Source organism: Schistocerca nitens, chromosome 5 (assembly GCF_023898315.1).
Source record: "Schistocerca nitens isolate TAMUIC-IGC-003100 chromosome 5, iqSchNite1.1, whole genome shotgun sequence".
Taxonomy (NCBI): domain Eukaryota; kingdom Metazoa; phylum Arthropoda; class Insecta; order Orthoptera; family Acrididae; genus Schistocerca; species Schistocerca nitens.
In genome coordinates, this window is record NC_064618.1 from 816,133,606 (window position 1) to 816,159,968 (window position 26,363).

General features: G+C 45.3%; 1 protein-coding gene across 2 annotated transcripts in view; it reads right to left on the reverse strand.

Moving 5' to 3' along the window:
• LOC126259294 (atrial natriuretic peptide receptor 1-like) overlaps window positions 1–26,363 on the reverse strand; it is a 1,315,450-nt gene that overhangs the window by 719,423 nt on the left and 569,664 nt on the right. For both annotated transcript variants that reach the window (XM_049955955.1, XM_049955954.1), the window contains exon 4: window positions 1,213–1,550. In XM_049955955.1, coding sequence (XP_049811912.1) covers window positions 1,213–1,550 — 338 coding nt within the window. The remainder of the gene's footprint in view (window positions 1–1,212; window positions 1,551–26,363) is intronic.

The following is a 26,363-nucleotide window of genomic DNA, read 5'->3' on the forward strand; positions in this document are numbered from 1 at the left end:
TGAGACTGGTTTGATGCAGCTCTCCATGCTACTCTATCCTGTGCAAGCCTCTTCATCTCCCAGTACTTCCTGCACCTACATCCTTCTGACTCTGCTTACTGTATTCATCTCTTGGTCTCCCTCTATGATTTTTACCCTCCACACTGCCCTCCAATGCTAAATTTGTGATCCCTTGATGCCTCAGAACATGTCCTACCAACCGGTCCCTTCTTCTTGTCAAGTTGTGCCACAAACTCCTGTTCTCCCCAATTCTGTTCAAAACATCCTCATTAGTTATGTGATCCACCCATCTAATCTTCAGCATTCTTCTGCAGCACCACATTTCGAAAGCTTCTATTCTCTTCTTGTCCAAACAATTTATCGTCCATGTTTGACTTCCATACATGACTACTCTCCATACAAATACTTTCAGAAACGACTTCCTGACACTTAAATCTATACTCGATGTTAACCAATTTCTCTTCGTCAGAAACGCTTTCCTTGCCATTGCCGGTCTACATTTTATATCCTCTCTACTTCGACCATCATCAGTTATTTTGCTCCCCAAATAGCAAAACTCCTTTACTACTTTAAGTGTCTCATTTCCTAATCTAATTCCCTCCACATCACCCGACTTAATTCGATCACATTCCATTATCCTCATTTTGCTTTTGTTGATGTTGATCTTGTATCCTCCTTTCAAGACACTGTCCATTCCGTTCAACTGCTCTTGCAAGTCCTTTGCTGTCTCTGACAGAATTACAATGTCATCGGTGAACCTCAAAGTTTTTTTTTCTTCTCCATGGATTTTAATACCAAATCGGAATTTTTATTTTGTTTTCTTTACTGCTTGCTCAATATACAGATTGAATAACATCGGGGAGAGGCTACAACCCTGTCTCACTCCCTTCCCAACCACTGCTTCCCTTTCATGCCCCTCGACTCTTATAACTGCCATCTGGTTTCTGTACAAATTGTAAATAGCCTTTCGCTCCCTGTATTTTACCCCTACCACCTTTAGAATTTGAAAGAGAGTATTCCAGTCAACATTGTCAAAAGCTTTCTCTAAGTCTGCAAATGCTAGAAACGTAGGTTTGCCTTTCCTTAATCTTTCTTCTAAGATAAGTCGTAAGGCCAGTATTGCCTCACGTGTTCCAATATTTCTACGGAATCCAAACTGATCTTCCGGCGGTTAATTACAGTTAATAAAATACACTATTGTTTTTAAGGTACCTGTAAAGGTGCGGTTCCACATCCTCCTGGTTATGTTACGGCCATCCATCTCGTCGCTGCCGTGGTAGAGTGTCTCGTTGAGCGCGATGGCGTACAGCAGGACGGCATCGTAGAAGGCGGTGACGAACGTGGAGATGGTCTTGCCGGCGAACGTGTAGTTCTGCTCGGTGCGCGCCACGTCCTTCACCTGCTGCGAGAAGCTGCGGTAGGAGTCGCTGCGGGGCGTCGCCGCCGTCACCGTCAACAGTGCCTCGTAGGCGCGGCGGGCGCGCTCGTTGCGCTCCGGGGGGTCGCCTTCCACGTACCACGGCTGCACCTGGTCGTCGCCGCTGTCCATGCTGCAACACACGGCGCACGCCGGCCGTCACCTCTGCTCCCACTGCAGCCACAGACTGATTTCTGAACACTTAACAAGCAGCACGCAAAATGTTGTACTGACCCATTCAGACAAGGTGGAAGGGGAGAAAGTCTTAGGAACCGGGAGACAGCACAAAGGGGTCAATTTGGGACAAATTTTATTCCGTACTCAGGAGAGCCAAAGAAACTGCTACACCTTCCTAATATCACGTAGGGCAACCGCGACCACGCAGAAGTGACGCAAAACACGACGTGGCATGAACTCGTATGGCTCAGATGGCTCAGAGCACTATGGGACTTAACATCTGAGGTCATCAGTCCCCAGCCGGCCGAAGTGGCCGTGGGGTTCTAGGCGCTGCAGTCTGGAACCGAGCGACCCCTACGGTCGCAGGTTTGAATCCTGCCTGGGGCATGGATGTGTGTGATGTCTTTAGGTTAGTGAGGTTTAACTAGTTCTAAGTTCTAGGGGACTAATGACCTCAGAAGTTGAGTCCGATATTGCTCAGATCAATTTGAACCATCATCAGTCCCCTACAACTTAGAACTACTTAAACCTAACTAACCTAAGGACATCACAAACATCCACGCCCGAGGCATGATTCGAACCGGCGACCATAGTGGTCCCGCGAAATGGCTCTGAGCACTATGGGACTTAACTTCTGAGGTCATCAGTCCCCTAGAACTTAGAACTACTTAAACCTAACCAACGTAAGGACATCACACACATCCATGCCCGAGGCAGGATTCGAACCTGCGACCGGAGCGGTCGCGCGGTTCCAGACTGTAGCGCCTAGAACCGCTCGGCCAACCCGGCCGGCCAGTGGTCGCGCGGTTCCAGACTGAAGCGCCTATAACCGCTCGGCCACACTGGCCGACCATTCACTCGACTAATGTCTGAAGTAGTGAAGGAGGTAATTGACACCATGAATCCTGCAGGGCTGTCCCGTAAGAGTACGAGGGGATGGAGCGCTCTTCTGAACAGCACACTGCAAGGATTCCTAGATATGATCAATACATTTCATGTCTCGGGAGTTTGATGGCCAGCGGATGTGTTGTAAGGTGACAGGACATGGGCACTTACACGTTAGCTTACCAACGTTAGTATTAATAATAAAGGGACTGGCAAGGGCATCAGATTAATACTTTTTTGAATTATGATAAATATGAGGCACTCTTTAGCAGTATTCCCTGCATGTCTGCATGATTAAGTCACTAATTTAAAGCGTTGCTGAAAAGTGTCGGAAGTCGAGAATTGTGGAACATAAAGTCTGCAGATGGCCGTAGCTCGCCGGGCCGCCGTGGGCGGCAGGTAGAGGGGCCACCGGAAACGCAGGACAATACGGCGCTTTTGGGGATAGCCCTGCATCCGGAGCCAGCTGTGCTGGGCAACACGTGGCGAAGACGGGAATTTCGATTGCCTACGGGCGTTATGACCTACTCGATCGTTGGGTAGATCTCAGAAATGCCGTTGGATGGATTTCGGCGATGATAGAGCGTTCCACATTGGCCGAAACTGAGTATTCTTCCGCCGCGTTCGTACGCGTGGCAGACAGGAGATTTGTGGAGAGAGGACTTCGCCTTCAGCCATCGAGCGATACGGACTTGGAGACGGTGTCTTGGCCATCGTCTTCGAAGGGAGATATACGGTCTGTATCGCAGCACTGCACCAACGCAGTGTTCCGTGCAGAGTTCTGCGGTTAGAGCTCTTTGTGTGCTCAGAAGTGCTCAGAAGTGAGATTTTCACCAACGCTTAACCACTTCCAACAACTTACCTAATATTCTTGATCTGGTAGTTATTCGTGCGACGTGCCCAGTATTTATCAACGCAGCTCCCGGTAATAGGGGCGCGTAATTGCAAATAGTTTATGTGCCATTCTCAGGAGTGTGTGGGTGAACAAAGAGATTCACATTTATTTTTTTAAATTTTGTCAGTTGTGGGGAATATCAAATTAAAATGCCAATAATACAATCGACTTATCGACTTCATTGTAGCTAGCATTTACCCTATCCCAGTAAGCTTTACATGTACTCTAGTCACTGCACAGCTTACCGAGAGAGGTGGCGCAGTGGCTAGACACTGGACTCGCATTCGGGAGGACGACGGTTCAATCCCGCGTCCGGCCATCCTGATTTAGGTTTTCCGTGATTTCCCTAAATCGCTCCAGGCAAATGCCGGGATGGTTCCTTTCAAAGGGCACGGCCGACTTCCTTCCCCGTCCTTCCCTAATCCGATGAGACCGATGACCTCGCTGTCTGGTCTCCTTCCCCAAACCAACCAACCAACCACTGCACAGCTTGCCCAGACGGGAAGGAAAGAACGTTTGTAGTCTTCTATGTCAGCGACGGACAAATAAGCTTACAATGTTCAAACTCAGATGAGTGTTCCTGGAACCATTCAGTAGCAGTTCTGGACGTGTGGGGTGTCTCATTTCCTGCTGGAATAGTCCAAGTCTGTCGGAACGCACAATGGACATGAATGGATGCAGGTGACCATACGGGATGCTTACGTACGGGTCACCTGTCAGAGTCGTATTTAGACGAAACAGGGGTCCCATATCACTCCAACTGCACACGCCCCACACCATTATAGTCCCTCCACCAGCTTGAACAGTTCCCTGTTGACATGCAGGGTCCATGGATTCATGAGGTTTCTCCAGACCCGTACACGTCTATCCGCTCCATACAATTTGAAATGAGACTTGTCTGACCAGGCAACATGTTTCCAGTCATGAGCATTCCAACGTCGGTGTTAACGGGCCGCCAGCCGGTGTGGCCGAGCGGTCTTAGGCGCTTCAGTCTGGAACCGTGTGACTACTACGGTCGCAGGTTCGAATGCTGCCTCGGGCGTGGATATGTGTGATGTCCTTAGGTTATTTAGGTTTAAGTAGTTCTAAGTTCTAGGGGACTGATGACCTCAAATGTTAAGTCACATAGTGCTCAGAGCCATTTGAACCATTTTGTTAACGGGCCCAGGCAATGCGCGAAGCTTTCTGTCGTGCAATCATCAAGGATACGTGAGAGGGCCTTCGGCTGCGGAAAAACATATCGATGATGTTTTGTTGAATGGTTTGCACCTGACACTTGTTGACGGTCTAGAATTGAAATCTGTAGCAATTTTGCAGAAGGGTTGCGCGTCAGTCACGTTGATTAAGGCTGTCTCGGAGGTGCTGCGTCCCATCGCTCGTGCACCGACTGTAACACAACGTTCAACGTGATTTAAATCTTGGTAACTTGCCATTGTAGTAGCAGTAGCTGCGCCGAACACGTGTTATCTTATATAGTCGTTGCCGACCGCAGCGCAGTATTCTGCCTGTTTACACACCTCTGTATTTGAATACGCATGCCTATACCATTTTCTTTGGCGCTTCAGTGTATATACTGCATGTCTATGTACTGGAATATCTGTGTGTATGTTTCTGTGAGTGTTTATTTTTGTTTGTGTATGCACACAATAAGTCAAAATTAACCTTGTATTCGTGCCGTTTCTGATCTCCACCGCCCGCATGTGTCTCAGCTGGTGGCGTTCGCACCATTTGATGGACAGTAATTGGTACTAAACAGAACTTATTTGGCACCCACCATCTCCCTCTACGAATGACTACAATGAGTTACAGAGTATGAAGGCTATGCATACAATGTGTAGCTACAAAACACCACAGAGGAAAGCCTAGCGCATGAGTTGAACATTTGTCACACTCCTGCACTTCCAATCGCCACGATTCTCTGACTACCGCAGAGTTAGTGCTTGTTGGCTACTACGCCAGCTGACGGACAAACACAAGTAGGGACATCTGGAACTGTGGAAATCGCTGATGGCGATTTGAAAAGGAACTAAAAGATTACGTCAGTCGCATAGTAAGCTTTAGTGAGAGGTGTGTCCATCACAGCCAACCAGAGTAAGCGGCAGAGCGTGGTGTGGAAGCATCCATTTTCATCTACGCCAAAAACAGTCCTTCTGCGGGAAGGTTGATGATAGCAATGTTTTCTAATAAGAAAGGCCCACTGCTGAGTCATTACACTGTTAATGGCCGAACGGTGTGGACTACAGGGTCTCCACAAGAAATCTCCCTGATTTGAAAACGCAAAATGATGGTGTTTAGGTACTTCTGGTTTGCAGCACCATATAGAGCAAATCAAAAAGTTTTGCCTTTTTTCCCCAAAGGATTTCTTTTGTATCGATTCAGGTACTAAATAATTACCAGAAATGACGACACCCGAAGATAGAGCCTAATCTCCATTACGTGGTATATGCAAAGGAAATCATCCTTTGCTGTCCAAAGAAATTCACGACATGAATTTCAACGGAAACCACCAGCTTTTTTGTTGATTAAGGCTTGGTACGACAAATTACTGGCCTTGGCGATGTATAAAGACAATCACTTTCTGGCAGAGAGCGCACATCTGATGAAATAGTAGAGATCAGAGAAACTTTTAAAGGAGCCCATCAAAGTCACTTCTCTGAGCAAGGTCTCTGGCTCAACAGTTCACAAGTTGCTGCATAAACGACTTCGACTGCACGCTTAAAAAGTTCAGATAGTGCAAGCACTGAAGCGAAACGACTTTCAGCTTCACCACGAATTTGCTACTGAGATGTAGCACCTGGTCGCGTGCAAAATCTGAACTATCTGGAAATATTCGTTTTCTTTGACAAAGCAGCCGTCCACATATGTGAGAAGATTAGTCGGCACCAAATTTACATCTGGGGTTCGGGAAACCTCCGTAGTTTCCTGAAACATGTCAGGGACTACGTAACGTTCAAGTGTGGTGTGTTGTTGTTGTGGTCTTCAGTCCTGAGACTGGTTTGATGCAGCTCTCCATGCTACTCTATCCTGTGCAAGCTTCTTCATCTCCCAGTACCTACTGCAACCTACATCCTTCTGAATCTGCTTAGTGTATTCATCTCTTGGTCTCCCTCTACGATTTTTACCCTCCACGCTGCCCTCCAGTACTAAATTGGTGATCCCTTGATGCCTCAGAACATGTCCTACCAACCGATCCCGTCTTCTGGTCAAGTTGTGCCACAAACTTCTCTTCTCCCCAATCCTATTCAGTACTTCCTCATTAGTTATGTGATCTACCCATCTAATCTTCAGCATTCTTCTGTAGCACCACATTTCGAAAGCTTCTATTCTCTTCTTGTCCAAACTATTTATCGTCCATGTTTCACTTCCATACATGGCTACACTCCATACAAATACTTTCAGAAATGACTTCCTGACACTTAAATCTATACTCGATGTTAACAAATTTCTCTTCTTCAGAAACGCTTTCCTTGCCATTGCCAGTTTACATTTTATATCCTCTCTACTTCGACCATCATCAGTTACTTTGCTCCCCAAATAGCAAAACTCCTTTACTACTTTAAGTGTCTCATTTCCTAATCTAATCCCCTCAGCATCACCCGACTTAATTCGACTACATTCCATTATCCTCGTTTTGCTTTTGTTGATGTTCATCTTATATCCTCCTTTCAAGACACTGTCCATTCCATTCAACTGCTCTTCCAAGTCCTTTGCTGTCTCTGACAGAATTACAATGTCATCGGCGAACCTCAAACTTTTTATTTCTTCTCCATGGATTTTAATACCTACTCCGAATGTTTCTTTTGTTTCCTTTACTGCTTGCTCAATATACAGATTGAATAACATCGGGGAGAGGCTACAACCCTGTCTTACTCCCTTCCCAACCACTGCTTCCCTTTCATGTCCCTCGACTCTTATAACTGCCATCTGGTTTCTGTACAAATTGTAAATAGCCTTTCGCTCCCTGTATTTTACCCCTGCCACCTTTAGAATTTGAAAGAGAGTATTCCAGTCAACATTGTCAAAAGCTTTCTCTAAGTCTACAAATGCTAGAAACGTAGGTTTGCCTTTCCTTAATCTTTCTTCTAAGATAAGTCGTAAGGTCAGTATTGCCTCACGTGTTCCAGTGTTTCTACGGAATCCAAACTGATCTTCCCCGAGGTTGGCTTCTATTAGTTTTTCAATTCGTCTGTAAAGAATTCGTGTTAGTATTTTGCAGCTGTGACTTATTAAACTGATGGTTCGGTAATTTTCACATCTGTCAACACCTGCTTTCTTTGGGATTGGAATTATTATATTCTTCTTGAAGTCTGAGGGTATTTCGCCTGTTTCATACATCTTGCTCACCAGATGGTAGAGTTTTGTCAGGACTGGCTCTCCCAAGGCCGTCAGTAGTTCCAATGGAATGTTGTCTACTACGGGGGCCTTGTTTCCACTCAGGTCTTTCAGTGCTCTGTCAAACTCTTCACGCAGTATCGTATCTCCCATTTCATCTTCATCTACATCCTCTTCCATTTCCATAATATTGTCCTCAAGTACATCACCCTTGTATAGACCCTCTATATACTCCTTCCACCTTTCTGCTTTCCCTTCCTTGCTTAGAACTGGGTTTCCATCTGAGCTCTTGATATTCATACAAGTCGTTCTCTTATCTCCAAAGGTCTCTTTAATTTTCCTGTTGGCAGTATCTATCTTACCACTAGTGAGATAAGCCTCTACATCCTTACATTTGTCCTCTAGCCATCCCTGCTTAGCCATTTTGCACTTCCTGTCGATCTCATTTTTGAGACGTTTGTATTCCTTTTTGCCTGCTTCATTTACTGCATTTTTATATTTTCTCCTTTCATCAATTAAATTCAATATTTCTTCTGTTACCCAAGGATTTCTACTAGACCTCGTCTTTTTACCTACTTGATCCTTTGCTGCCTTCACTACTTCATCCCTCAAAGCTACCCATTCTTCTTCTACTGTATTTCTTTCCCCCATTCCTGTCAATTGTTCCCTTATGCTCTCCCTGAAACTCTGTACAACCTATGGTTCTTTCAGTTTATCCAAGTCCCATCTCCTTAAATTCCCACCTTGGTGTACACTGTTGAAAATCAGTATATCTTCAAATGTGTGTGAGTTCCTAAGGGACCAAACAGCTGAGGTCATCACTCCCTAGACTTACACACTACTTAAATTAACTTAAACTAACTTATGCTATGAACAACACACACACACCCATGCCCGAGGGAGGACTCGAACCTCCGGCGGGAGGGGCTGCTCAGTCCGTGACATGGCGCCTCAAACCGCACGGCCACTCCGCGCGGCAAAAGCAGTATAGGTGGGCCGTATTTCTTCATGGAATAAACAGTAAGAGGAACCGATTATCTCGACATGTTTGTGCAATTTTCTGTCCGTCACCTTCTTCCCCTTCAAGCAAAATGCTATCATCTACACTCCTGGAAATGGAAAAAAGAACACATTGACACCGGTGTGTCAGACCCACCATACATGCTCCGGACACTGCGAGAGGGCTGTACAAGCAATGATCACACGCACGGCACAGCGGACACACCAGGACCCGCGGTGTTGGCCGTCGAATGGCGCTAGCTGCGCAGCATTTGTGCACCGCCGCCGTCAGTGTCAGCCAGTTTGCCGTGGCATACGGAGCTCCATCGCAGTCTTTAACACTGGTAGCATGCCGCGACAGCGTGGACGTGAACCGTATGTGCAGTTGACGGACTTTGAGCGAGGGCGTATAGTGGGCATGCGGGAGGCCGGGTGGACGTACCGCTGAATTGCTCAACACGTGGGGCGTGAGGTCTCCACAGTACATCGACGTTGTCGCCAGTGGTCGGCGGAAGGTGCACGTGCCCGTCGGCCTGGGACCGGACCGCAGCGACGCACGGATGCACGCCAAGACCGTAGGATCATACGCAGTGCCGTAGGGGACCGCACCGCCACTTCCCAGCAAATTAGGGACACTGTTGCTCCTGGGGTATCGGCGAGGACCATTCGCAACCGTCTCCATAAAGCTGGGCTACGGTCCCGCACACCGTTAGGCCGTCTTCCGCTCACGCCCCAACATCGTGCAGCCCGCCTCCAGTGGTGTCGCGACAGGCGTGAATGGAGGGACGAATGGAGACGTGTTGTCTTCAGCGATGAGAGTCGCTTCTGCCTTGGTGCCAATGATGGTCGTATGCGTGTTTGGCGCCGTGCAGGTGAGCGCCACAATCAGGACTGCATACGACCGAGGCACACAGGGCCAACACCCGGCATCATGGTGTGGAGAGCGATCTCCTACACTGGCCGTACACCACTGGTGATCGTCGAGGGGACACTGAATAGTGCACGGTACATCCAAACCGTCATCGAACCCATCGTTCTACCATTCCTAGACCGGCAAGGGAACTTGCTGTTCCAACAGGACAATGCACGTCCGCATGTATCCCGTGCCACCCAACGTGCTCTAGAAGGTGTAAGTCAACTACCCTGGCCAGCAAGATCTCCGGATCTGTCCCCCATTGAGCATGTTTGGGACTGGATGAAGCGTCGTCTCACGCGGTCTGCACGTCCAGCACGAACGCTGGTCCAACTGAGGCGCCAGGTGGAAATGGCATGGCAAGCCGTTCCACAGGACTACATCCAGCATCTCTACGATCGTCTCCATGGGAGAATAGCAGCCTGCATTGCTGCGAAAGGTGGATATACACTGTACTAGTGCCGACATTGTGCATGCTCTGTTGCCTGTGTCTATGTGCCTGTGGTTCTGTCAGTGTGATCATGTGATGTATCTGACCCCAGGAATGTGTCAATAAAGTTTCCCCTTCCTGGGACAATGAATTCACGGTGTTCTTATTTCAATTTCCAGGAGTGTAGCAAGATGATTGCACCACCACACGGAAGGTTACATGACTTCCAGGATCGAGCATTTCCACAGCGATGCAGACGATGTGATGGAACAACCAAGTGGCCATCGCGATCACAGGACATAATCTGAAACCCGATATCGAAACGAAGAGGAGAGGGATGCTATCAAAAGGTATGAGTTTACCTTAGAATTATGGTGACTCTCATACAACTGGAAAACAATTCAGTGTATTCCGAATATAGACTGCGGGAGCAGCCACCATAGGTTCCTGACACAGCTCCAAATCTTTTCATCATTTGGTGCCATAAAGAAGCAACTGTATATATTAGAGTTTTCGTCGCATGACGACGCTGCGGAGGCGGACCAATAGTGTGTGCACCCGATGCAACAAACCTTCTTCGTGGGCATAATTAAGGAGCCTACCAAGCAATTAAGTAATTATAAAGAGATTGTGGCAGATCATGTAAGGAAATGATGTTAATTGCAATATTGTTTCCACACTAAAAAGTTTCTTTTAAAAAGTATCTACTTATTGGCATAAAAGTGTCCATTGAAAACGACAACGTAAGAAAGACCCAAAAAATGTAACTGTTGTTAGAGATTCCTAAATTGTATGAAAAAGTTGTGATATAGTACAACCCACTCTTGCTGTTTTTATAGATACTAACGAGCCCCCTGGCTTCGTAAGACTAACACTAAGTATTTACAGCAGGACAACTTTTTTCGTATAACTAAACGAATTTAGCAGCTCAGGCCTGGAAACTTCTCAGGATGCTTAACTTAAGTGACAAATATCATCATAGCTCATCCAGTTAGCACGAAATATTTATAAATTGCATACATAAGTATTTATCATACATCAGTTTGTCTATTAGTGAAAACAGTATCAAAATCCCTACAGTAGTTCCTGAGGCAGGTGTGATGAATGGCAGCTAGCTGTATATATATAAAAATGTAAGCTGATGCTAATGAGTAGGAAGAAAAATGCTGTAATGTTCGAATACAGCATTAGTAGTGTGCTACTTGACACATTCAGGTCGATTAAATATCGAGGCGTAACGTTGCAAGGCGATATGAAATGGAACAACTATATAAATATTGTAGGAGAGGAGGTGAATGGTCGCCTTCGGTTTATTGGGAGAGCCAAGGAGACATAATACAGAACACTAGTGGACCGCATTCTCGAATACTGCTCTAGTGCATGGGATCTCCACCAAAGTGTTAAGAGAAGATTTCGAAGCAACTGAGTACCTGGCTGCTAGATTTGCTGCCAGTAAGTTCCATAACACGCAAGCATTAGGGAAATGCTTCTGGAACTCGAATGGGAATCCCTGTAAGGTTCAAATGGTTCAAATGCTCTGAGCACTATGGGACTCAACTTCTCAGGTCATCAGTCCCCTAGAACTTAGAACTACTTAAACCTAACTAACCTAAGGACATCACACACATCCATGCCCGAGGCAGGATTCCAACCTGCGACCGTAGCGGTCTCGCGCTTCCGGACTGTAGCGCCTAGAACCGCACGGCCACTCCGGCCGGCAATCCCTGTAAGGAAGAAGACGTTCGTCGAGGAAAGCTATTGAGAAAGTTTAGGAAACCGGTATTTGAAGGTGACTGCATAGCAGTTCTACTGCGGCCAACGTATATTTCGTATAAGGGCCACGAACATAAGATAAGAGGGATTACGGGCCGTACGGAGACATACAGACAGTCGATTTTTTCTCGCTCTGTTTGCAGGTGGATCTGGAACGGAAATATCTAGTAGTGATACAACGTACCCTCTGAAAAGCACCGTACAGTGGCTTGTGGGGTAAATGTAAATGTACGTGCACATGTAGCCTTAACATAGAGACAGAAGAGATGCGGTAGGGGACTTGAATTTACACTGAAGCGTTTCAGTGTAAATTAAAGTCCCCTATCGCGTCTCTTCTGTCTCTATGTTAAGGCGACATGTGCACGCACAATCATGTGTATTCAAATACAGAGGTATGTAAACAGGCAGAATACGGTGATCCGGTAGGCAATGCGTATATAAGACAACAAGTAACCGGTGCAGTTGCTAGATCGGTTACTGCCGCTACTATGGCAGGTTACCATGATTTGACTGCGTTTGAACATGGTGTTTTAGCCGGCGCACGAGCGATGGGACAAAGCATCTCCGAGGTAGCGATGAAGTGGCGATTTTCCTGTACGATCATTTCACGAGTGTACCGTCAATATCACGAATCCGGTAAAACATCAAATCGATCAACGACGACTGAAGAGAATCGTTCAAAGTGACGGAAGTGCAACCCTTCCGCAAACTGGTGCAGATTTTAGTGCTGAACATCAACAAGTATGTCCGTCTCGATAGCTGAGTGGTCAGTGCGGCAGGATGTCATGCAAAGGGGTACGGATTCGATTCCCGTCTGGGTCGGAGATTCTCTCCGCTCAGGGACTGGGTGTTGTGTTGTCTTCATCATCATATCACCCCCATTGACATGCAAGTCGCTGAAGTGGCGTCAACTAAAAAGAGTTGCACCAGGCGACCAGTCCACCCGACGGGAGGCCGTAGTCACACGACAGTTCATTTCATCAACAAGTGTCAGCTTGCGAACAACACAACGAAACATCATCGATATGGGTTTTCGAAGCCGAACGCCCAATCGTTTACCCTTGATGACTGCACGACACAAAGCTTTACGCCTCGCCTGGGCCCGACAACACCGACATTGGACTGCTAATGCCCGGAAACATGGTACCTGGTCGGACGAGTCTCCTTTCAAATATCATCTGGCGGATCAACATGGACCCTGCATGTCAGCAGGGGACTACTCAAGCTGATGGAGGTTCTATAATGGTGTGGGGCATGTGCAGTTGGAGTGATATGGGACCCCTGATACGTCTACATAAGACTCTGACAGTTGACACGTACGTAGGCATCCTGTCTGATTAGCTGCATAAATTCATGTCAATTGTGCATTCCGACAGACTTGGGCAATTGCAGCAGGACAATGCGACAGGACATACGTCCAGAATCGCTACAGAGTTGCTCTAGAAACACCCTTCTGATTTTAAACACATCCGCTGGCCACCAAACTTTCCAGACATGAACATTATTGAGCATAGAATGAGATCTTCACTCTGCAGTAGAGTGTGCGCTGATGTGAAACTTCCTGGCAGATTAAAACTGTGTGCCCGAACGAGACTCGAACTCGGGACCTTTGCCTTTGGCGGGCAAGTGCTCTACCATCTGAGCTACCGAAGCACGACTCACGCTCGGTCCTCACAGCTTTACTTCTGCCGGTATCTCGTCTCCTACCTTCCAAACTTTACAGAAGCTCTCCTGCGAACCTTGCAGAACTAGCACTCCTGAAAGAAACGAAACTGCGGAGACATGGCTTAGCCACAGCTTGGGGGATGTTTCCAGAATGAGATTTTCACTCTGCAGCGGAGTTTGGAGGGCAGGAGACGAGATACTGGCAGAAGTAAATCTGTGAGGACCGGGCGTGAGTCGTACTTCGGTAGCTCAGATGGTAGAGCACTTGCCCGCGTAAGGCAAAGGTCCCGAGCTCGAGTCTCGGTCGGGCACACAGTTTTAATCTGCCAGGAAGTTTCATTATTGAGCATATATGGGATGCCTTGGAGTGTGCTTTTCAGAAGAGATCTTCCACCCCCTCATACTCTTACGGATTTATGGACAGCCCTGCAGGGTTCATGGTGTCAGTTCCCTCCAGCACTACTTCAGACATTAGCCGAGTCCATGCCACGCGATGTTTTGTGGCACTTCTGTGTACTCTCGAGGGCCCTACACGATATTAGGAAGGTGTACCAGTTTATTTGGCTCTTCAGTGTATAATACGTATAGGATTACGAACTTAATGACAATAACTCATAGCTGCAAAAAAAATAAAAAGAAAACAAAAAAGAAAAAAAGAAAAGAAAATAAGCCCTTGGAACACAGATTTAACAACAGTCTCGATTTAAGATCAACATGTCTGGTGGTGGTCGCTATCTGTGAGGGGAACTGGAGATGCAGTGAATATACAGGGTGTTTCAAAAATGACCGGTATATTTGAAACGGCAATAAAAACTAAACGAGCAGCGATAGAAATACACCGTTTGTTGCAATATGCTTGGGACAACAGTACATTTTCAGGCGGACAAACTTTCGAAATTACAGTAGTTACAATTTTCAACAACAGATGGCGCTGCAAGTGATGTGAAAGATATAGAAGACAACGCAGTCTGTGGATGCGCCATTCTGTACGTCGTCTTTCTGCTGTAAGCGTGTACTGTTCACAACGTGCAAGTGTGCTGTAGACAACATGGTTTATTCCTTAGAACAGAGGATTTTTCTGGTGTTGGAATTCCACCGCCTAGAACACAGTGTTGTTGCAACAAGACGAAGATTTCAACGGAGGTTTAATGTAACCAAAGGACCGAAAAGCGATACAATAAAGGATCTGTTTGAAAAATTTCAACGGACTGGGAACGTGACGGATGAACGTGCTGGAAAAGTAGGGCGACCGCGTACGGCAACCACAGAGGGCAACGCGCAGCTAGTGCAGCAGGTGATCCAACAGCGGCCTCGGGTTTCCGTTCGCCGTGTTGCAGCTGCGGTCCAAATGACGCCAACGTCCACGTATCGTCTCATGCGCCAGAGGTTTCACCTCTATCCGTACAAAATTCAAACGCGGCAACCCCTCAGCGCCGCTACCATTGCTGCACGAGACACATCCGCTAACGATATAGTGCACAGGATTGATGACGGCGATATGCATGTGGGCAGCATTTGGTTTACTGACGAAGCTTATTTTTACCTGGACGGCTTCGTCAATAAAATGAACTGGCGCATATGGGGAACCGAAAAGCCCCATGTCGCAGTCCCATCGTCCCTGCATCCTCAAAAAGTACTGGTCTGGGCCGCCATTTCTTCCAAAGGAATCATTGGCCCATTTTTCAGATCCGAAACGATTACTGCATCACGCTATCTGGACATTCTTCGTGAATTTGTGGCGGTACAAACTGCCTTAGACGACACTGCGAACACCTCGTGGTTTATGCAAGATGGTGCCCGGCCACATCGCACGGCCGACGTCTTTAATTTCCTGAATGAATATTTCGATGATCGTGTTATTGCTTTGGGCTATCCGAAACATACAGGAGGCGGCGTGGATTGGCCTCCCTATTCGCCAGACATGAACCCCTGTGACTTCTTTCTGTGGGGACACTTGAAAGACCAGGTGTACCGCCAGAATCCAGAAACAATTGAACAGCTGAAGCAGTACATCTCATCTGCATGTGAAGCCATTCCGCCAGACACGTTGTCAAAGGTTTCGGGTATTTTCATTCAGAGACTACGCCATATTATTGTTACGCATGGTGGATATGTGGAAAATATCGTACTATAGAGTTTCCCAGACCGCAGCGCCATCTGTTGTTGAAAATTGTAACTAATGTAATTTCGAAAGTTTGTCTGCCTGAAAATGTACTGTTGTCCCAAGCATATTGCCACAAACGGTGTATTTCTATCGCTGCTCGTTTAGTTTTTATTGCCGTTTCAAATATACCGGTCACTTTTGAAACACCCTGTAGCTCTGTCCACACGGAGGGGCCGTAAGCATTTTTAGGGAGCTCGCCAGCGGCAGAGGGTGTGAAGCTGAACCAGCGAAGCGGCGTGCGACGCGGGCGTCAGCGCCTGGCCCAGCGGAAACCCCGTCGTAAAAAGGGCAATGAAAAATTAAAATTCCCGCTTCGTATCTGCGGCGCGCAGAGCTGGCGGCCGCCGAGAGTACCCACGGCCTTATCTCACGTCCGCAGACGGCGACGACGGAAATAGCTGGCAGTGCTGCCGCAGGTGGCTGTGGGCCTAGGCAGCCAGTTAGACCAGAGGCACGGGCGTCTATCAGCCGGCCGACAGAAATTTACATGTGAAATCGCCTTTTAATTCAGATATTACTGTTTGCAGTCCATTCTGTATGTCGTGGCGCCTGGTGATGGTTCAGTAAAATGTTGGCTTCCAGCAAGGGTAAGTTCTTTCGGTTCTATGTTACCGTCCCTGTTGTAAAGTTTTCCTCTTTTCCTCTCGTGGATGCGTGGGTGCCAGTCCAGTCCTCACCGACGAATAATGTGAACTGCTCTCTGATAATAGAAACTCTGAGTCCCACACCAGCAGCAAACAACCATGGCGACTAGACAACAGAGTCCATATCATTGTGTGGCAGAAGACATACAAAGTTGAAAGGTATGTGCTGAGATTCGATCAGGATAGAGCCAGTGAAAAATGTCGATAGTTCCCAACCGCAAGGTTGGACGAGTAGTACATCTTCGAGTAGTAAGATCTTTGACAGCTAACAGAGCTAGGTGCACGCGGTAAAAGTTTGAGTAGTCGTGAGGAGATGCGCAGAGACAGCAGACGTGTTTCGAGTCGGAGCTAGATGCCTGCAGCAGGCAGCCGGGTCGTGACAGCATCAAAGTAAGAATTGGCTCTACGCACATCATAAGTTATATATTGAGCGCAACTTGGCACATACCTGGGGAAACTAGAAAGAATAATTAATAAAATAGGTTTTCTTTGGTTAAATAATGTCTAAAAGCTAGATAGAAATCCCATTGTTGATGCAATAAGCGTTTTGTGAAACTTTCTCGTAAATCCATGCTATAGAAATTTTTTTTTAGTTCTTCACATGTGCCTTAAAAATTTGAACAATAAATATTTTTTTAGATAAAATTAGAGTTTCATCTCACACCTTATGCCCTTCTCCGCATCCTGTGCTTGCATTGAACCAAAAGGTACATTAAAGTTCCCATGAGTAAAGCTAATAATTTCATTTATCAGAGTAAAATAATCTATATGCCATTGCACAGTTGGCAAATTATTCAGATCAGGACAAAATTTTTACTAAGTAACAAACAGGGTCAAAATGAGTAAAGTTATCTAGAATGACAATTTTATGCCGTTGCACTACGGCTGAGTTGAATATATGTTTTATTATCGGCTAAACGGGAAGGAGTGCACGAGCTAATTCCACAGACGCAGTCAGATGCAGGTTGGTGACTTTCATTTATTTTTACCACTAAACTTTAATGCAGTCAGCCGGCCGCAGTGGTCTCGCGGTTCTAGGCGCGCAGTCCGGAACCGGGCGACTGCTACGGTCGCAGGTTCGAATCCTGCCTCGGGCATGGATGTTTGTGATGTCCTTAGGTTAGTTAGGTTTAAGTAGTTCTAAGTACTAGGGGACTTAATGACCACAGCAGTTGAGTCCCATAGTGCTCAGAGCCATTTGAACCATTTTTTTAAATGCAGTCCGATGTGTATTTTGAGTATTAATTTTCCAACAATATTTTCATGCAGTCAGATGAAGTTCAGTTCAGTTAAATACGCAGTCAGATGCAAGTTTTATTAAAGACTAAAGCAGTCACATGCAGTTCAGTCTAGTTTAAATAGAGAATTTTTATTAACAACACTTTCAAAGTAAGTTCTGGGTCCGATCATTGATTCCTCCCGGTACCAGTAGTATTTTTCTGGTAATTGCAAGTCGAGTTTTATCTTCAGGAGAGCTCTGTAGCTTTGGTACCATGTTACCTGTAGGTCTCTACATGAATGGCAGTGTACTCTGGCTTTCAGGCAATAGAAGGCAAGAGAGAACCATCTCTAAAACAAACGTGAGCTGTATACTAGTATATCTTCGCGACTCCTTTAATTTTTTCTTACTTTGTTTCTGTTCTTCTATCTGCTGCAAAACACTAACTTTTGGCTTCCATAGACATATTGTAGTAGGTTGTTCCATCATTAGCATGCTACATAATCTAATATCAGAGCAATTCAACAGGGTCCTGATGGGTAGGTAGTAGCACTTCAGTAGTGATATGTTGGCTCTTCACACAGTAGAATGCTTTTTCACTGGATCATAACACATTTTATTTTCAAAATATATGAAACTTGCACAGGATAGTTCACTAAAAATGTGTGTTAGGGAGATGAAATGATTTTTGCTTTAGAAATAATACTGGGTGTCTCAGAAATGTAGTAATAAACTTTGAGGAGTTGCAGAGGGTGTCTTGAGAAACAAACTGATGACAGAAACCCCTGTCCAGAAATGTCATCCAACGACACTATAGAGCATCGAAGTTATAGGCGCTTGTGCCTGCAACTAGGCCACCCTTTCAGCAGCAAATGTGACTCTCTACACCGATGGACCTTACGAGGAGAGTGTTCTAAAGTTTTTTTCTTAATCAGAGTTGTTATTCAGAGACAGCACGGATGGAGCTAGCTCCTATGTAGACAGGTCTTGTGTTCTGTAGATGTGATGCTCTGTACCGTTGTTGGATGACATTTCTGGATACAAGTTGCTGCCCTCAGTTTTTTCCTCGAGAGATGCTGTAAACCCCTCAAAGTTTGTTGCAACATTTCTGGGATACGATATACATAAGGGAATCGAAAAAATATTTCTTACCCTCAGTTGAGATTACGCTAATACTATCCAGCTCAGTCTCTAACCTTGATAGATACCATATACATAAGGGAATCGAAAAAATATTGCTTACCCTCAGTAAACATTACGCTAAAACTATCCAACACAGTCTCTAACCTTGATAACGGCCATCATTTGGCGCACAAGCGAGTACACAAGCTGCTTTACGTCTGACACATTCAGCTGAAGCCACTCATTGACCACTATACCCCATTTAGTTATCAGATAACTACAATGTTGGTTGCTGCATAACACCATTTGTTCTAATTAGTCCCAGAAATGTTTTGATGATTTAGGGGGCCAGTGGCAGTATGACAGGGTGTCAAGACAGGAATGGATGGGAGCAGCCCAGTTTAACAACCCTACCACAACAAAGGTCAAAAATTAATTATGATTGTAGTGTTGCTCACGCTGCTAAATATTGCATTTTCTGGCAACAATAAAGTTGTATTATGTAGCAGGCATCATTAGAGCACAGTTTATAAAGTCATTTCATGAAATAAAGGATAAACTAGGCACTCATCTTTTCGTGTTTCCCATGGTGGTCTCGTTGTGAACTCATGGCTCAATCGTCGAAAATCTAGGTGGTGATTCCAAGCTCGGATGCAAAGAGGGCTAGGTGTTATTCTGCGATATTCAAAAGTTTTATAGATGTGTTTCCCCAAAGCATTCTTGAAGATTAAACTTTTGCGAGTTAAGATAATGGTGATGTAAAAAAATAATAAGCATTTCGAATTTAAGTTACACTTATTTTTTATTACTTTTGTTGTAATATCACTTCACAATATAAAAATACTTGAAAATATCTTCCTCACTGTTAAAGTTCAGAATTCATAAACTGACTACAATTTGCGTCTTTTCAACATGACGACCAAGACTTGACTTTTTAATAACCGCTTACGCGCCCAAAAATCAGAGTTACAAGTACGTCAAAGATCATAGTGAGAAAAGAAAGAATACACATAAGAATAATATCATTGCAATATAAACATATGAATGTATCAAAGTACCTCTACATTAATGAAATCAAATCTGAAATTTGTCTCAGAAATATGTTAACTACTTCACAGAAACACAGTAGAATATGGCAGTCGCCTGAAACTGTTTAGGGAAATCACGAAATACCTAAATTAGGATAGCCAGGACTGGCGACGGCCGGAGTGGCCGAGCGGCTCTAGGCGCTACAGTGTGGAGCCGCGCGAGCGCTACGGTCGCAGGTTCGAATCCTGCCTCGGGCATGGATGTGTGTGATGTCCTTAGGCTAGTTAGGTTAAAGTACTTCTAAGTTCTAGGGGACTGATGACCTCAGAAGTTAAGTCCCATAGTGCTCAGAGCCAGTGTATTTGGCCTGAGGCTGGAAACAGTGTGATACAAGACTCAGCCGACCTAACAACTTTCTTCTACTACCCCACATTCCACGTTTTATGTCCTCGGTATCACGTTTTCCCTTTAGGGACATTTGCATCACTGACGAATGGTTGGAATTCCAGCAGGCCGTGCAGATCAGGGCTTAAAGGTCTCCGCTCACGTTTTGGTGCTGACAGGGTTTGCGAGTGCGACATTCAGTTCAGCAGTGATTTTTGCAGCTGTCGACGTCGTCAATGATCGTCCGTCACTCTCACTGAATACACACTTTCGTGCGCCTTGCAGTTTAGCGCATCATGTTTTCCTGTTTTCCCGGTATGCGGTATAAATATTTGATACGGCACCTTTTCAGACGCTAAACAATTCGCCTCTCTTAGTTGAAGAAACACCCGCCATATGCGCAACAGCAATCAGCCCATCCTCGAATTCACTTGTGTTGTGTACATACTTCCGCGTAGTCAGTACGTACACAACTTGCCCACTAGAGCGCGCCCCACTAACAAGGGAACCTCCCCATCGCACCCCCCTCAGATTTAGTTATTAATTGACACAGTGGATAGGCCATGAAAAACTGAACACAGATCAATCGAGAAAACAGGAAGAAGTTGTGTGGAACTATGAAAAAATAAGCAAAATATACAAACTGAGTAGTCCAAGTGTAAGATATGCAACATCAAGATATATATATATAAGCTGAGGAGAGCCGTGGTCACGTGGTTAGAGTGAGTAACTGCGGAATGAGAGGTCCTTGGTTCGAGTCCTCCCTCGAGTAAAAATTTTACTTACTTTGTTTTCGGAAAGTTACGATCTGACCGTTCATTCATTGACGTCTCTGTTCACTGTAATAAGTTTAGTGTCTGTGTTTTGCGACCGCACCGCAAAACCGTGCGATTAGTAGACGAAATGACGTGCCTCTCCAATAGGAACCGAAAACATTTGATCGTAAATTCATAGGTCAACCGATTCCTCCACAGGAAAACACGTCTGAAATATTCTATAAGACACTGGTGACGGCATGTGCGTCACATTACAGGAATATGTTGTCGACCCACCTAACTTGCGCACTTGGCGAATGGGTAAAAAGATTCTTCTATCTCGCCCGATTTAGGTTTTCTTGTGGATGCGATAATCACTCCCAAAAAAGTGATGAAAACATAGGAGTTTGTCACATAAACGGCAACAAATCAATGCAACAGTTTCACAGTCGCACAGTTTTCCCTGTGCTCTGTCAAAACATACGTTTTTAACGTTTTCAAGTTTTTCCGTGTGTAGACCGTCAAATCCTGCATGTTTCCAAGCAAATCTGAACATGTCCTGGAATTTTGGAGAGTGAAGTTGATTATGTCTGAGTGCATGAACTTTGATAATTGTCTGAAAATAAAAAATCAAAACTTTTGACTCGAAGGAGGATTGAACCAGGGACCTTCAGTTCCGTAGCTGCTTATGGTAACCACGGTACCACGGTGCTCCTCGGTGTACACGTACTTTGATGTGGCTTATCATGCACACGGACTACTCAGTTTGTATATTTTGCTTATTTTTTTCATAGTTCCATACAACTTCTTCCTGTTTTCTCGATTGATCTGTGTTCAGTTTTTCATGGCCTATCCCTGTGCCAACTTATAACTAAATCTGAGGGGGGTGCGATGGGGAGGTTCCCTTGTAAGCACAACAGCGCAGGCGGAGCGCTCGTCCGTCTCCACACTACGAGATGGCGCTGCCATAGAGGCGGACCAAATTCTGCTTCCACCGATCCGCGTATTAATGTGTAACGCAGCCAATGAGATTGCTGCTTACGTAGAACCTTTTCTCCTCGCCGATCACACTCCGTAGTGATACATGAACGCGCGAGGTATTATAACGAGTGTACAGACCTCCGATTAGTCAGTCTGCATTTGTCTGCACCAGTCTCTACCAGTGTACATTTGTCTGTACCAGTCTATAGTCAAGTTCAGTCTGCGCCTAATAAGATTACCATATTCCTGTAGATAGCCTTGAAGATAAATGTATAGACACTTTTGTCAAGTATCAGAGATATGTAAGAATAAGATTAACGTACCAGTACCAAGGGAACTTCAGATTGTCAATTGTCAATAGCATCCAGAACCAAGTTAAGTAATTTTATGCTTGTTATTATTTTAATAAAAGTGTGTGAAAATTAATCAAGTTGTGTTTGAAGTGGGTCACCGTCAATCTGCTACTCTAAGCGTGCAAGTGGCATTTCTATCGTCTGACCTAACGGCAGAAGATAAACACGCCACGATGAGACCACGAGACACATTGCTGACACTCGCCTACTTCGTTAAAGCGACAAGTCAAATAATCTGATGGTGTGTGTACTGAAGGTCTTACAGTACGCACACCACAGCTTAACTACGACATAATGCACTCACATCCACGACTCACACTTGCAACGTACTGCGAAAGCGCCGTTCCTGCTCAACTACGACAGCGCGGCTTTCCGGTTTGGCTATTATCTCTACCTACACTTAAGCGTCAAAGAAACTGGTACAGGCATGCGTATTCAAATAGAGTGTTATGTAAACAGGCAGAATATGGCGTTGCAGTCGGAAATTGTTACATCGGTTACTGCTGCTACAGTGGCAGGTTATCAACATTTCAGTGACTTTGAACGTGGTATTATAGTCCATGCTCGGGCGATGGGACACAGCATCTCTGAGGTAGCGAGGAAGAAGGGATTTTCCCGTAAGACCATTTCACGAGTCTACAGTGATTATCAGGAATCCGGTAAAACATCAAATCTCCGACTTCGCTACGGCCAGAAAAAGATCCTGCAAGAACGGGACCAACGACGACTCAAGGTAATCTTTCAACGTGACAGAAGTGCAACCCTTCCGCGAATTGCTACAGATATTAATGCTGACCCATCAACAGGTATCAGTGTGCGAACCATTTGACGAAACATCATCGATATGGACTTTCGGAGCCGAAGACGCACTCGTATACCCTTGATGACTGCACGATACAAATTTTACGCCTCGCCTGGACCCGTCAACACCGACATTGGACTGTTGGTGACTGGAAACATGTTGCCTCGTCCGACGAGTTTTAACGCCGGAAATGCATATCCTCCTATTTCCATCTATTGTACCATAATTTTTTCCTTATTTTGTTACCTGAAGATATAACATTTCTGTGTCTTTATATATTGTAATTGTTTTAATATTTATATATTTATTTATTTATTTATTTATTTATGCATTTATGTCGATGTATAATTGGTTTGTTTTGTAAATATTATTTGTATTTTACGTTGGGTCTTGCCTAGGGAAAACTATGCTATCGAACGAATACATCGATAGGTCGTGTGAAGAACGAAAGTGTGTAGGATCTTTGGTAGTGTTAACTCTGCCGCGTGGAGCGCGGGCAGAGCAGCGAGAGTCTGGTTGGAGTAGTGCGATTGAGCAGGTGTGTTGTGTGACGCTCCCGCGAGTTGCCGGGCTTTCGGGGTTTAGCAGCATGTAATTGCGATCGACTGGCTATGGTAGTTACTAGCACGGTGTCGCGGACGGGAAGCATTAGCTGGCACACATCAAGAGACCGTTTCGCCTGGTGACCGTGTCGAGAAGAAGGCGCGCCAACATCCAGCTTCTGCAACAGCGACGGCCGACAATGAGTGACTGTCGCCACCTCCTCGATCGACGGCTTCAAACCTCCAATCAACCAACAAGGAAGACTGGAAGCACGTAAAGTTTCAGAACTGTATGGCAGACCTCAGCTTTTAAAATTGTTGCATCACAAAATTATAGCAACTTAGCATGAACCTTTATTGCTCATTGTCCCAATTGCATTGCCAAGCAGGGTCCCTTCCTTTTCCGAAATGAACCCGAGTGTCGTTGAAATTCAAACGCCAGCATTAAAGTAATATAATTCGATTTCACTGCTTTAATTTCAAAGTTCAGTTGAAGTATTCATAGCTGGCTACAATATTTAGATTACACGAGCACAAATTAAGAGTGCGAGTTTTGTTAGCATATTTTAGCTTACCTGTGACTGCAGCTCAGCTTGGTACGTACTAAATTTTACTATTGTTAATTGTTCAGAATCATTTAATTCAAGTTCGAAGTTACATCTCTTATTTCTAAATTGCGTAGATTCAAGTAGCTTTTGAAATGATTGTTGAGGTAGCCCAAGACTAACTGTATTTTACTGAATTTCAATATGCTTCAGAAACAAAGTTCACTATTAATTTCAGTCACTAAATTAACTTTCAATTTTCTGGTTTTATTAATTCTTTTGCTAAATTAAGTCAGAGTGTAGCGAAATTTATTACTTCTGACAAACTTTCAGTTTTCACACTACACGTGTCAACCTTCAGTTGCCACGCTTCTAGTGCTACTTATATGTGTAATAACCTTTCTTTTTCAGTTACTATAGTAATTGTCCTTAGGACTGGCGACCGTAATTTCCACCAAATCTCAAATATCTAATTACCGCTGGTTAATTGTTGACGTAACGGCCGCACATTTACTTTCTTTATTAACTTTACCCCTTTTCAAAACTAATTTCCACCAGTTTCATTTGCATTTTTCCTTTCATTTAGATGTAACCCTTCCCTCCCTCTTTACCGACAAATTAACTTCGGTGACGATTGCTTTTCCCAAATTTCCATTAGGTACACGTGGTTTAAATTTTCACTGTCATTAAGGTCGATAAGTGAGGGGGAGGTTACAGAGTCTAGTTTCAAATTGTATCGAGCGGATGGACGTTTACCGTTATGGAGACAACCACATCAATCCAGAGACCCTGCATGCCAGTAGCGGTTGTTCAAGCTGCTGCAGGCTCTGCAATGGAGTGGGACGGTTGCAGTTGGAGTGATATGGGCCCTGATACGTCTAGACACGACTCTGACAGGTGACACGTTCTTAAGCATCCTGTTTGATCACCTGTCGGTTGTGCATTCCGACGGACTTTGGCAATTCCAGCAGGACAATTCGACACCCCATACGTCCAGAATTGCTGCAGCGTGGTTCCAGGAACACTCTTCTGAGTTTAAACACATCCGCTGGTCACGAAACTCCTCAAACATGAACATTATTGAGCATGTCTGGGATGCCTTGCAACGTGTTGTTCAGAAGAAATCTCTTCCCCCTCGTACTCTTACGGATTTATGGACACCCTTGCAGGATTCATGGTGTCAGTTACCTCCAGCACTACTTCAGACATTAGTCCAGTCCATGCCACGTTGCGTTGCGTCACTTCTGCGTGCTCGCCGGGGCCCTACATGATATTAGGTACGTATATGAGATTCTTTGGCTCTTCACTGTATGGTCATGCATGCATTTCTCGCGGTGTTTGCATATTTTGGTCAGTGTTTCCATTGCAAATCGATTGATATAAGAGCCTCCGGATGCCACAGCTTGCATAAATGAGATTTTGCACACTGCAGAAATGAATCCCAATTATACTCTCATTTGTGTAAATTTACAATATCGTTCTTAACACTGTTCATAATTTTACTTTAAACAAAACGTTTAGTTTATTAACGCTTTAAAAAAAAGTCCGTTTGCGTACTGCCACTTGGCAAACATCTCGTCAGGTGCATTGAACCGACACGAAATATTAGGAGCTGCGATTTAAGCACCTCAAATTGTATAACGAGTTTAGCACTGTGTACTTCCGTTCCGGCGTTGAAACCGAAGAAAGTCCGACCGAAAAGCACGCCTCCAGCCGCCAGTTTTAATTAAGCAGCCCCGCCTTCTTCTTTCATCTAGTTTGACGTCAGCCACCCACTCACTTTTCCGCGTCAGAGGCTCCCGCCAGTTGTCCCAAAACAGCTTCCTAGACGTCTAAAACGAAAACTGCGCGCTTATCTGTCTAACTGTCTCTAGCACTTTATTCGTGATTAAGTTGTTATTATAGCAAGGAAAACAATGCACAGTACAATAGAAATGCATTTTCAAGTTACGCTCGCTTATAAATGATTTTCAGAATGCTGGTGTTGACGTAGGAAATTAAATTTTAATACCAGTACGACCAAAAAGTCACCAACATGTCTCAGTAAATACACTCCTGGAAATGGAAAAAAGAACACATTGACACCGGTGTGTCAGACCCACCATACTTGCTCCGGACACTGCGAGAGGGCTGTACAAGCAATGATCACACGCACGGCACAGCGGACACACCAGGACCCGCGGTGTTGGCCGTCGAATGGCGCTAGCTGCGCAGCATTTGTGCACCGCCGCCGTCAGTGTCAGCCAGTTTGCCGTGGCATACGGAGCTCCATCGCAGTCTTTAACACTGGTAGCATGCCGCGACAGCGTGGACGTGAACCGTATGTGCAGTTGACGG